The following is a 13,591-nucleotide window of genomic DNA, read 5'->3' as shown; positions in this document are numbered from 1 at the left end:
ATTTGGAAAAAAACCCGGTCCACCCGGTAACAAGATGTGCACATGCACACGCTCTACAGTGGGGGAAGTACAACAGACCAACAGCATGCGCACCAATGCCAGCCACACTCGATCATGATTGGAGGAAGGCACCTCTCATCCTGATTGGATGAAAGCTTTGCCACCCAAAGCCCAAACCGAAACTAGGGTTTTTTGACCCCAGGGGCTCACTGGGGACAGGGAGGAACTCCTTATATGGTCAGCACACTTTATAGTAGGGAGGATTATCCAAAAAATAAGAAAAAATAAGTGATAGTTGAGATAAGTGAAATCAATGAATGTACCTTTAATACAAATAACAAAATAAATAGTACTTCTTAAAACTCTAGTGACAGAGAATGGTCAATTGTATAATGGATATGGCCGTGACAAAGGACCATGACGGAGGGTTTCCGTGGAAGAAAGGGAGGCAGGGAGAGTGAAAGACATGAGGGATATGTAAGCTCTGCAGAACAGCCCACCACGCATCTCCCCTGATCGATAGCGTAATCACTTCCTGATCTGTAAAGCATCATTCTGCAGACGCTGGTGGACTTGCTTTTGTCCTCTCACCCTCCCAGAAGCACACTGTGCAGTTTGCTGGCACTCAAGGAAAAGTGCCATTTCTGCTCCTAATCCAGGGGTTCTCAACGTTTTTGGCCGGGGACCCCCGGAAATGCTTTGGCAATGTCTCGGGACCCCCGCCCCGCCCCCTCCCGACCCCCAATATAAATTGACTGCTACAATAACCTTAAACCATTTTGGGCGGGAACCCCTTTTGGTGTTTTAAGCATTGTTATAATTTAGCTATTGAAAAATAGCAGATCTACAAGCTCATAGCGCGCCACTCGCTTGTAGGTCTGCTATTTTTGAAAAAAGTGAAAATAAAATTTAAAAATAAATCTTTTTTTTCTTTTTTTTTTTGGAAAATAATTTGGGGACCCCCTAAAATAATTTGGCGACCCCCCGAGGGGTCGCGACCCACGGGTTGAGAACCCCTGAGATACAGCGGCGCTGCTCTGTTGCAGGTGGCAGACCTGTGCCCATGTGTTATTTGTTCTCAATGGCAATGTTCCCGAGGGAGGACAGGTCTCCTGTGCATCTGTATTTTATTTTGTTTTGTTTTTCTAAGATATTGTTGGGGGCACACAGCAAAAGGTCGTCGGGATCGGGACTCGAACCCGCGACACACTGGCAGACTGGATTACCACCCTATGGTGCCCGGAATATTTTTACTCTAGGCAAGACGTAACATCAAAGAAACTTTGAATGTTGAAGCTTGTACAGTTAGATCGGCTATTTTTGCAATTCGTCGTATGACGAACCATAGGTCACAGTGGTGAGTAAAATATTCATTGTCGTATAGCATCTTCAGGCCCTCCTGAAACCCCATTGACTCCTGCACCAAAGTAGCTAATGTAATGGAGCGTTCCACAACATCAATTCACAGCCTCCACACCCACTGCAATGCATTTGATTAGTCACCCCAGCACAGCACAGCAACCGGGACATAAATAATTCATCTGTGCCAATGACAAATGAGGCAATCAATTCTGGGACAGCATTCAAAGAGGAACTATTCAAATCCCTTCTAAATTAATTTTCTGCCTTTTAGTAGTCTTATAGGCCTTGAAATATTAATGTGAACTTATCAGTTGATGTTTTCTCTCAGATTTCTGCACTCAAGCTATATCCCGTCTGGCAGGAGGAAAGCTGTTTAAAAGACTCGGCCTCGCGAAACATCACGGCACAGTTCAATTGCCTAAACCTTGCTACATGTAATTAACTGTATATGCGGTCTCCATTGCTTTGCAATGGGCTGGAGATGCTACCAGGCAGTGTTGTGTTTTCTTCTCCTACAATACACAAACAAATTACCGTAAATACGCAAATTTGTTTGTTTATGAAACATCTTTTAGTTGTTCTTTCCCCCTGGCCATAATTCTCTCAACCTCACACCCACCACACTATTGACAAGACTAATTACTGGAAGTAAGCTGGTGTAGAGACTGGGTAAGAATGAACAATCTTGTGGGAACCACAGAGCAGATGGCTTGAGTGGTAATTAGACGGAATGGACAGTTATAGACAGACAGACAGACATACTGCAGAGAGACTGAGAGACGGATGATGAATTACCGGGCATTTGTACAGTAGCTATAGTGACTGATACAATGACTTCTTCTATTGCATTTGACGACTCTCCTTTGTTACAATCTTTATCTCTGGCACACCAATCTACACTGTAAAATGCAAGTTCAACAGAGGGCGTACAAAATGGAACCAAAATGTGTACACACTCCGAATTATAGACCTGTAAGAGTCCATCTGGAACCCTAGTCAGCAGTCACAGTGGTTCCTGGGACCCCACGTTGAGAACCAGTGTTCTATTGTAAGCCTCAGATGAGGCAAATAAAGTAGGGACAAACAGACAGTTTGGGACAGCAAACACTACCTCTCTCTACCTCTGAGGTAGCTTTAGCAACTGCCATCTGTCAGTCAGGCAGGCAGTAGCCTCTAGTGCTCTGTCCAGAGTCCTGACAGTTCAGAGCCAGGCATACACCCGAGAACAACCGATGGCCTCCAAATGTCATGATGTCCTCGGAAAAACAACAACTGGAAAACAGGAACAAGTATAGTGCTTGGACTGTCAGCCAGATGCAGCAGCAAAGGGATGACATGGCAATCTGTCATACTGATTGGCCGCCTGAATGCTTCGCTTAACATTGAAGCAGTGGAAAACTTTTTTTTTTCTTTTGTACGACTTCTCAGCAAGATAATCGGCACTCCATTCATGGCTACAGTCCTCGCTCATCCATCAACTCTCCCGGTGCTGTATGCCCGAAACACCAGAAAAACTGACTGCAGGGCTAACAATCTTTCACTCTGACTTGCATACGATCGAGGCTAAGGTGAAAGCAATGGCCTTTTACTGAATTACTCTCCCTTTAATCAATGACACAGTGTCTCAGAAAATATATATATCTTCAGGAGAACGGCGAGGGGGCCCGGTATCTATCATGCGGGGGCTTGCGACACCGCTAATGGATGACCCAAATTCATCACGGTGTCATGCTTTAGCAAACATTTATCAAAGCATGGAGATAATATAAATGAGAAGAGATGGGCCAAATCTTTTGGGGAAGATGAATGGGCCCGTTCCGAGGAAAAGCGGGGAGGCCGAAAGCATTGATTTTCATATATTTTAAAAAATTATTATTCGGATAACTTCGGAAAACGTTCCAAAATGTTCAATATGTTAACAAAATGTTAAACATTTTCAGATCTAGCATCAGTGTTGTGCAATATAATGTTTTTGTGTTCATGTGTATTTTCAGACATAACAACTTAACTCAATAGAAAAGTTCCTAATCGGAGTTTAAAACCACAAAAATGAAAGGGGAATTAAAACAAAAGACTAAAGGAACAACTACCAGACAAGAAAAGAAGGAAAAACGATCCGAAAAGATTAAGAAACACGACGACGGCGGGGGATCAGAACTGGAGGCCATGGCGTGCTTGCAGGCCACCATGAATGCAGTACACGCAGACATAAAAGCCATGCGAGCCGACGTTAAAAGCGAACTGGACGACTTCAAAGATTCCCTTTCTAGACGGGTGAGCAAAGAAGTAGCAGATATCCGAGCGGATGTTAACAGCAAGCCAACTAGACTCGTCTCAGACCTGCAAGACACGGCGGACGCCATTGAGAAAACCGAGAAGCGAGCGGCACACAGGGAGGATTGGGGCACCGAAGCTAAGGACACCCTCTGCAAACTAGTCCTACACGAAATAATGCAGTCAAAGCTCTTACGTTTAGAGATAAACTCACGCAAACTGAACCTAAGTTTATACGGGGTCCCTAAAGAACGTGAAAGAAATAACATTACAGAGTTTATTAATGACTTCATTAAAACAGAGTTGGACATCGAGATCGATCACGGCCTGCAGCGTTGCTACAGATCGATGGGCCCCAAACCACCCCCGACTTGCTTTAAAGAACAGACCAAGGAACTCACCTTCCATACCCCCCCACCGACAAAACCACGAGTACTCTACGATGGAACTAGGAACCCCAGCTTCACCTATAACAGTGCAGAAGAAGCCATGGAGGACATGAGAAGGAGGCTGGCGCGCTCAGAGGACGGCGGGGACCTTCGTCAACCAGTACCTACAGCCGCAGATAACCTCGAGAGGCTGAAAAGAATACCCTGGAAAACGACAGGCAAAGAGATGCCTCGAACTCAAGGCACGCAACGAGGGAGAACGGCACGAAAACTCCGATAATTCCACCGCGTCGCACCAACACCACCCGATGTCCCCACATAAACAGTAATGCTATTTATCACTGAATCATACAATTCGTAAGAACAACCCATACCGTCAAAGAACAGACAATGAACAGGCTAATGAGTAAAATCAGGAAAGACGGATGAGTGTCTTGTGGATGCAAATAATGGATCTTAGCGAGAATTAGCATGTCAATAACTGTCGATACATACAGGTTTATCCACTCGACGCACTTTGATTATATATGTGTATGTATGTTGATTCGTGTTTGCATCTAGACTGGGTTATACTTGGAGGGAAGTGTGAACAGTGTGTATGTGTGTGTGTGAATTGAATTGTGAGTGATGTCTGCGGAACTGGACTGTAGGGGGTTGGAAATGTTTTTATTTTCTTTTTCATAGCTTTATTCTATGTGCTATTAAGTACATCTGTATTTATACCTGAATGAACATCTGTAACACTTTGAGAATCTTATTTAGATTCATGCCTGACTGAATAAGTGCTATTACGTTTATTAGGATCTATACAAGGAATCAAGGATTAATATTGGTAATATTTTGAGAACTCTATTTTGGATTATATCATAACCCTTTCAGAAGTTCTTTTTGTTTAAAAAAAATAGTACAAACCATTTGTCTGGCGGACCACAGGCCCCACCTGGTGTCATGTCACTGACACCAAGATTCTGTTTTTTAGCAGATACTTGGTGGTGGAAGGGCCTCCTGTAAAGCAGGAGATTTCCCTTCCATCTGAGGTATTGCTTTACAAAAGAAACCTCAATGTTGGAAGTCTTGTCTTTGTTTATATGTTTTCTGTGTTTACATGTCTACACTTTATTTTTTATTTTTTTTCAAAGCTTTATATTATTGGACATAAAAGGAGAAATTAAGGTCTACTTGGGTTCACAATGAAAATATTAGTATAATTACACTCAGGGTTAACGGGCTACAGAACCCAACTCAAAGTAAATTAATAACAAAAATGAAAGGAGAAATTGGTATTCAGTGGAGGACCTATATATAAGTGAGAAGATAGCTGTGTAAAGGAAAACAGGTGAAACTGAACTTTGTACGAATGACATGTGTGTATGCTGTAGTGTAGAGCCGGATGGGGGCACGGGCGGGGGTGTTCGGGGGTGTGCTTCTGTTCGTGTATTTGTTTGGCTTTCTGTAATTGCTCATGTTATTATTGCTGTTGATGTAACGTTTGTTGCTAATGATATTACTGTTAATACTTTTCTTTCCCGTTACACATGAAAGTCTGTTCATCTTGATGATAATACTGGAAGTGAATCTACGACATATCAATGTGTAAAAAACATGGACTTTACCGATCATCTGAGGACTTTGTGAAGGACTGAAGCCACCTTAGTATATAGGACGTGGATGACTTGTATAACAAATAATAACTGAAATGTAACATATATATATATATTGAACTGTGATACCCGAGATAACCTGCCTATTCTTAAAAAAAAAAAGAATAGAAAATACTATAAAAAAAAAAAAGAAGTTCCTAATCCTATCACATAAAAGATAACTCCCCAAGGGGTCCCGAACCCTCTGTTGAAGACCCCTGTTCTAGGGGACTGCATGGTGTGTGGGGAAATGGGAAATGGAGGAAGGATGCCGTTACCTGTGCGTCCATGAGCAGGTGCCTCATCAGGGCCATGGATTTCCTCAAGGTGTCCCTCTCTCCAGGCATGAAGGCCTGGTCGTCATCCAGGCTGCATGATCTGCTCACCATGAAATGAGCTATCTGGTCGTTCAGACTGTTCAGAGACTGGACCGCTGCGACAGAGGAGCACAGAGACAGAGAGAATGACTGTTTGTTTGTGTGCACTTGCATTACTGTACTTATTTACAGTATAGAATTTGAGAAATACCAGTAAGACGCCTGAGGGCAAGCAGCGACCTCACCCTAAAGGTCGAGGTCGCGTGCACACATCCGCCTGGGTGACGGGCCGGCAGACTGCTGGGCGAGCGCTGGCGCTTTGGCATGGGGGGTCAGATCAACATATGGAATGAATTCAGAACAGGTCAACTCCATATATGGAGATCTCAGGGTGCAGGCAGCGGGGGCACCCGGGGCAGTGTCTTGAGTGTACAGGGTTTGATGAGGTCAGATGAGGTCAGATCAACATATGGAATGAATTCTGTATTGGCCATGTATGGAGCGTGTCACAATGGACTGACTGACAGGTGTGACTGACTGACAGGTTTTGCAGGTTTTCATAGTAAACTATAAAACTTAGACAGTATTGGCATTTTGTGAGGACAATTGTCCTGGTCATCACAAGTCAAATGGCTGTTTTATGGTTCAAAACAAGTTGGGGAGATATGCTTAATAATTAGGGTACAATAGTCCAACTACAAGCTCACAGTGCGTCACAGTCTAGACTGGCTGTTTTCTGCCTTAGGGCTCAGGTTAAAATGGTCACAAACGAAACAAAAAAGAACAAACCAAAAAATTGCCGTCCTAAATCATTGATGTCCTCACAAGTACAGTAATATAAACGTGTGTGTGTGTGTGTGTGTTCATGCTGTCGACTGGTGGTGAAAAGAAACACATTTTCAACCCCATTCAGACAAACAATGCAGACATAAAAAGAGACAGCCCCCCACACACACACACACACACGCACACGCACACGCACACGCACACGCACACACACAGATAATAAACATACACTCTCACAAAAGGCCAATCTCCTCCATTGCCATGGAGACCCTGTTGCTCAAGAGTTTCCAGCCGGGCTGAGGCGAGGGCGAGGCGTCCTCGCTCCCTCCTCAGTGAGCCCACCGGGTCGGCCCTGGATCAGTCCAGTCATTAACCCATTTTGACCTAAAAATGTCTTCTACATCCTGACAGTTTTCTGAAAAAGCTATGTTTCTATGTCAGTCGTTCTTCGATTTTTCAAAAATAGCAGACCTACAAGCTTGTAGATCTGCTATTTTTCAATAGCTAAAGCATGACATAATGCTAACACCAAAAGGGGTTCACGCCCAAAATGGGTTAAAGCATTCCCAGAGCCAATCTGTAATCCTACACCATGCCACCCCCCATCGGCCACAGCGCCAGTCTGCACCGATTTAGCTTTCTATGAAATCCCGCCCATGGACAAGAAGGGCATCATTAGGCTAAATCCATTAGCAGCACACACAAACAAAAATACACATTCAGTACATCATATATGCTGTAATGCCTTTCTCCATAGAGGAAGCCTCAGTGTTATGGTAATGCCTCTGCCCTTTGCTTTAGTTTTTTTTAGTAAGCCGCTTAATCAACACAATGTAGAGCTTTATTTTTTAGAACAGCGGTTTTCAAGCTTTTCCGGATGAGGAAAAAAAAAAGATCATTAAAAAACATTTGCGATACACACACGCGGCCCACCAGTGGTCCCCGGCCCACAGTCTGAGAACCAGAATGAACTTCAGAATAAGCAGCTAAACAGTACATTTGGTCCGTAAAGGTCTCCCCAAAGGCCGCCCAGTCAGTGGTCTCCATTAGTTTGAGCTGGCAGTGCGGAGCGCTAATGTGGAAATGTATTATTGATATGGACAGTTCTCACTCTAAGATGGGACTTTCAGCCTTGGAGTTGGCAGGGTGAGAGAAGAGCTGGTCAGTTCTCTCCCACCAGGCACTGAATTATGTGATCTTCATTCATAAGTATATACTTGGTGAGAGTGTGGAGGCCACAGAGATTATTCTGAGGCAATTTTCTCTCCCATTCTCTTTCTCACACACACACACACACACACACACACACACACACACACACACACACACACACACACACACACACACACACACACACACACACACACACACACACACACACACACACACACACACACACACACACACACACACACACACACACACGCACACACACACAAAATCATAAACACACGCACACACACGTACACAAAATCATAAACACACACACACACACACACATTTGAATTATTTTATTTGGATCTGCACAAGAGGCGCAATACAATAGACCCAAACACTGATCACACACACACACACACACACACACACACACACACACACACACACACACACACACACACACACACACACACACACACACACACACACACACACACACACACACACACACACACACACACACACACACACACACAGTGGGCAGGTTGAGAGGTCAACCTGGGTGACAGAGAGACGCAGAGCCACGTGTGATTCACTTGGTGACAGCCAAGGTCAGCCTTTCAGCCGAACGGCCAGAGATTTATGCCCTCCCCTTCCAGCCGTCCATATAGAGCCGCGGGAGCATGGCGAAACGGGAGGCATGTTTACGAGCACACGCTCACGTCGCACCGACCTGGCAGTACACCACACATCACGTCGGGGGGGGGGGGGGATAAAATGTTTATGAAGGCGGTTGACGAATGGATTCTAATTTCACATTCAACACTTACAAGGTGTATACGTACGCCCGGCCTCAGAGATGGACGGTCATACACGCTGTGTAATGCCAAATTTATGTGCCGTCGCATGTCCGCGTCGCAAAGGCCGGAAACAACAGATCTATATGCTTTGCGAAGAGTTGTGAGCTTATAGGTCGGCTGTTTCGGGTCATCGGCACCGTCATACAACAAAGTATAAATGGGGCTTTAATGAAACTCTGCCGCTGCTGAAAATGACACGCTGTCACCTGGGAAAGAGGCACACCCTCTTCCCTCGCGGCTCTCCACTCTCGATTTCCATTCAGCGCGTTCTGTCACACACTGTGATGCTCAGCGGAGAAGCCAAGTGGCTTTCTGTGAAAGCAATTCAATAAGGTTTAATTTCATATATTATGCCGACACGCACACGGCATTGGATTCAAAACACTACACTACACTACACTACACTGGTCACGGTCATGATGCAGCAGAGTGGTCGCATATGGCAGAATATTACTTGAGATGCACACACGCACAAATAGTTTCTGTTTTTAATTGATATTATTGTTGTTCTTCTATATTTTGTTAATATTTAACTAATTCGCCATCACTCTAGAGCCATCACTCTAGAGTTTTCAAATAAGCCCACTGGGTTTTCTGACTCCCTGACTGTGCACCATTTGTTATTATGGTCATTTTCTTTTATTGTACAAAACTATTAAAGTACACACCCGTTGACTCGCATATAGTTGTAATGGCAAGGGATTAGTCCAACACGTCATGATTTAAATTGCTTTTACTATCATAATAAGATTGGAGGAGACTCAGAAAAGTCATCAGAGTTCCTCTGTCAGGGGTGAAAGAAACAAGGAGCCAGTGCCCAGCGATATCACCAGCTCCTGGATGTATGCCTCCTCCTTAAGTCCCTGCCACCACAGTGGCAGCGGTGGCCGAACGGATAGCGGAGCGGTCTTGATACCGGAAGGTCGCCAGTTCGAATCAGCGGTCCGACACGTTAAAATTACCACCGCTGAAGTGCCCTTGAACAAGGCATTGAACCACTACGATGAAATGTGTTCTATGAGCAGGGCCTGGCTGGAAACAAGTTCTTGAGCTTAGCCCAGATACCCTGGGTAAATATAGTAATCATTTCATCATCATTTCATTTCACACACACATTAATATTCCTCTGACTAGGCCGAAGTAGATGAGACATTAGTATGGAAATGAATACACGCCCCCTAATTCTGCCGAGGACACAACAGTGAATGAATGTCAAACCTTGTTTTTGAATCCATGATTCTGAATCCTTACAATAACTACTCTACAGCCAGAGCAGGCTGCTCTGAGCAGGTACAGCATTGTGAGCTGCACTTGTACACCAGTAGCATAAATTAGATGTACAACACTATTAGCAGCATAATAGATTGATTGATTAATAATAATAATGTATTAACAGTTAGATTGTACATAGGTACGGTTTACAAAGATTGTTGAAAGGATAGCGCAAAAAGCCCTGGTGGCTATTTTCCATTGTGGTCCTGTGTATATTACTATAATAATAGCATTGAAGCTCTTGGCAAATGATAGCCATTAGCCAACTATATCGGGACGACGGAATGGCCTTTCCGTAGTTGTAAATTAATGCACAGGCATAATTGGGTTGTGGTTCTAAATTGAATGAGCACAAATTAAAAGACATATAGTTACATCATCTAAACCATACTGTATACGACAGCTCTGTGCATAAATGTACGTAGTCCTAGGTTTCCATAAGGTGGTGGCATAGCCGTTGCCCGTTCAGTGGTTCGGCAGCAGGTTTGAACTGGAAATACATACCGTGACACATTCATATCAGACCAAATCGGGATCCGCCGCACGTAATTCCGACGGAGCAAGTCCGACATGCGGGAACCACCCTTCATTGATTAAAAAGGGAACATTCCCTGACGGTGACGGAGACGCGACGCTGACGCGCCCGGTGGCGCCCTGGTGTAATTCCGACGGAGCAAGTCCGACATGCGGGAGCAACCATAGAGTAATAAAAGGAACAACGAGGACCTCCGACTACCACTCGAACATGCGCTGCTCCCGTCGTGCTTGCGGTGTAACTTAACATAAGACACTTGTGGTTGGCCCGGCTTAGCGGTTCGGCTAACTTAACATAAGACACTTGTGGTTGGCCCGGCTTAGCGGTTCGGCACCCAAACTCCTAATGCAGCCTGCCTGAGTTCGAGACTCGTTCCCCGCGAACTTTGCTGCATAGGCCTATGTCACGGTAACAAGACAACTCACCCCTTTTGCCCCTTTTGGTGAGTCACCCTGAACGTCCGGACAACTCACCAGGGGTGAGATGTCTTCACTTTCGGGGGTGAGATGTCTTCACTTTCGGCCACTTTCGGGGTGAGTTGTCTTCACTTTCGGGGTGAGTTGTCTGACTGAATATGTAGTCTTTGAGCTCTTTTATATACTTTACTGAATATTGCACAATAATACTTTACTGAATATTTCACAAGAATATAACACAAGAGTCAAATGTACGGTCAAATGTAATGTAGTTTATTCAATATTGGGGGGTCAATATTGCTTTGCTATTCAGATGTAATTCAGTCAGTATAAGTATAGGCCTATTAGAACTGTGATTGATTGATCATGCGTGCGTTGGGAGTGCAGTCTAATTGGCAACTTTGTACAGCCGTGAGACTCTGCCTTTGAAGCGCAAACATTATCCACAAACGATCCCCCCCCCCCTCAATGCTGCAGAGAGTGAGAGAGAGAGACGCTCTACTCCTTACTTACAACAGTGTTTCACCGGATTTTACTGTTAAATAAATAAATAATTAGCTGTGACTGCGCACGTCTGTAGGAACAGATAGTTAGATCCGAAATGTAATTAGGCCTACTGTAATGGGTGCCACGGAAAGTACAGACAACTCACCCCGCAATGTCAGAAAGTGAAGACAACTCACCAGGGTGAGTTGTCCGGACTTTCGGGGTGAGCTGTCCGTCCTTTCTCGCCCAACTCGCCCCAGCGGAAAGTACAGACAACTCACCCCGCCATCTCACCAGGTTGAGATGTCCAGTATTCTATGTCACTGGGCGTCTCTCTCTCCCCTCGTTTCCTTTCTGTCACTCTGACCCCCTTTCCACCGGTTGGTTCCCAATGGGAACCGGTTCAGTTCTTTTTGGTTCTTAGTCCATGAGCTAGAACTCCAAAATTGGTGGGAAAAACTAGACCTATATTAAATTGTTTATAGGATCAATACAAGTAAATTAATACATGATAACCCTTCCACAGTAGTAGCTTTTTCATATTATTTTCGATTATTTTGCATATTTTCCTACATAATGACTCATTTGCATATTTAAAAATGTAAAATGTTTAATACAATAAATCATTGTGTTCGTGTAAGTACTCAACTTTGGAAGTTTCATGGTGATAACAAGGTATGGTTTTGCACACTCAATTAACAATTAATGTTTTGAAACTCTGGCTCATGGACTAAAAAACAAAAAGAACTGAACCGGTTCCCATTGGGAACCATCCGGTGGAAAAGGGGCCTCTGTCTCCACTATCAATAAAGGCAAAAAGCCAAAAATATATCTTAAAAAAAGACACTTGTGGTCATGGTCATTGATGCACATCAACTGAAGCTCTGAACATAACATTAAACTTACTAGATGGGAATCAATAAAACAATTCGAGCAAATCATAGCGATCCATCTCTCTCAAGGACACCTATAGTGATTGGGCACTGCTTAATAGTCCCTTGCTTTATCCGCCTTTGCACAAGTACCATGAGAGAAGACTAAATTCATAGTCTCCATGATGCTTCCAGTCCAGTCCACCCAGTGGCGTGCACAGATAGACACTAGGGGGTGCTAGAGCACCTCCTGCCCTTTTGGCAATGTGCCCTTTTGAAAAAAAAAAAGAAAAAACGTTTTCTTTTTTTTTTTTTTCAAAAATAGCAGACCTACAAGCTCGTAGCGCGCCACTCGGTGGCGCGCTATGAGCTTGTAGATCTGCTATTTTTCAATAGCTAAAGCATAACATAATGCTAACACCAAAAGGGGTTCCCGCCCAAAATGGATTAAGGCAACCGGCCGGTTCCACGCGCTGCACAAGGTGCCCTTTTTTAACTTGAGCACCTGCCCCTCTAAATGTCTGTGCACGCCACTGGTCCCTGGTCATTTTATTATCCTCACGTGGCTCTGAGTTGGAGTGAGTATCACATATTAGAACGTGTATGCACCACAGATTTGTAAACGAGGTGGTACCCAAATATCTAGTCAATTTCTTTTCTAAGGTTAATGATGTCCACCAGACTGTCCAGAGCTATCTCCACAGAGCTATGACCTGACGAACTTACACATCGAAACGTTTATTTGCACCCTGTTATAATAAACCAAGGGCCTAAATCGTCTGAGCTGCTCCAGTGCCTTCTTGTTCGCATGTTATCTGTCCTGCTTCTGAGATGCACCTGCTATAGGCTAGAGGCGTTGGAACTCCCTTCTACTATCTCCACAGACTTTGTACCTGAATCTAAAGTTGGAAAAGGACAGATTTTTCCTTTTTATTATTATTAATAGTATAGTATTATCGTTTGCCATATTAGTCGTCTAAATGCTAATATGCTATGATTGTATGTCACTTATTATGGATTATATTTTTCTGCATAGTCTCTGCCAAGCCAAGCCTTACCCTAACCTGAGGGAACAGGCATAACCCGTTTCATCAAGGGACAAGTCTTTTATTTTAAGCTTAATCGCCCAACAATGGCATAAACGAATAGTTTATGCCAGTGGAGAAGAGATCCAGTAGAACTAAAATAGAAGTCATTGTATGCTTGGTTGCATGCTGAAAATAG

General features: G+C 44.0%; 1 protein-coding gene across 1 annotated transcript in view; it reads right to left on the bottom strand.

Moving 5' to 3' along the window:
• kaznb (kazrin, periplakin interacting protein b) overlaps positions 1-13,591 on the bottom strand; it is a gene marked incomplete at its 5' end in the record, with an annotated part of 214,520 nt that overhangs the window by 159,139 nt on the left and 41,790 nt on the right. Inside the window, one exon of the mRNA XM_079509380.1 lies at positions 5,944-6,098. Within this exon, the coding sequence (XP_079365506.1) occupies positions 5,944-6,098 (155 nt within the window). The remainder of the gene's footprint in view (positions 1-5,943; positions 6,099-13,591) is intronic.

This window comes from Electrona antarctica (genome assembly GCF_951216825.1).
Source record: "Electrona antarctica genome assembly, chromosome: 9".
NCBI lineage: Eukaryota > Metazoa > Chordata > Actinopteri > Myctophiformes > Myctophidae > Electrona > Electrona antarctica.
This window is presented reverse-complemented; position numbering and strand designations above follow the sequence as displayed.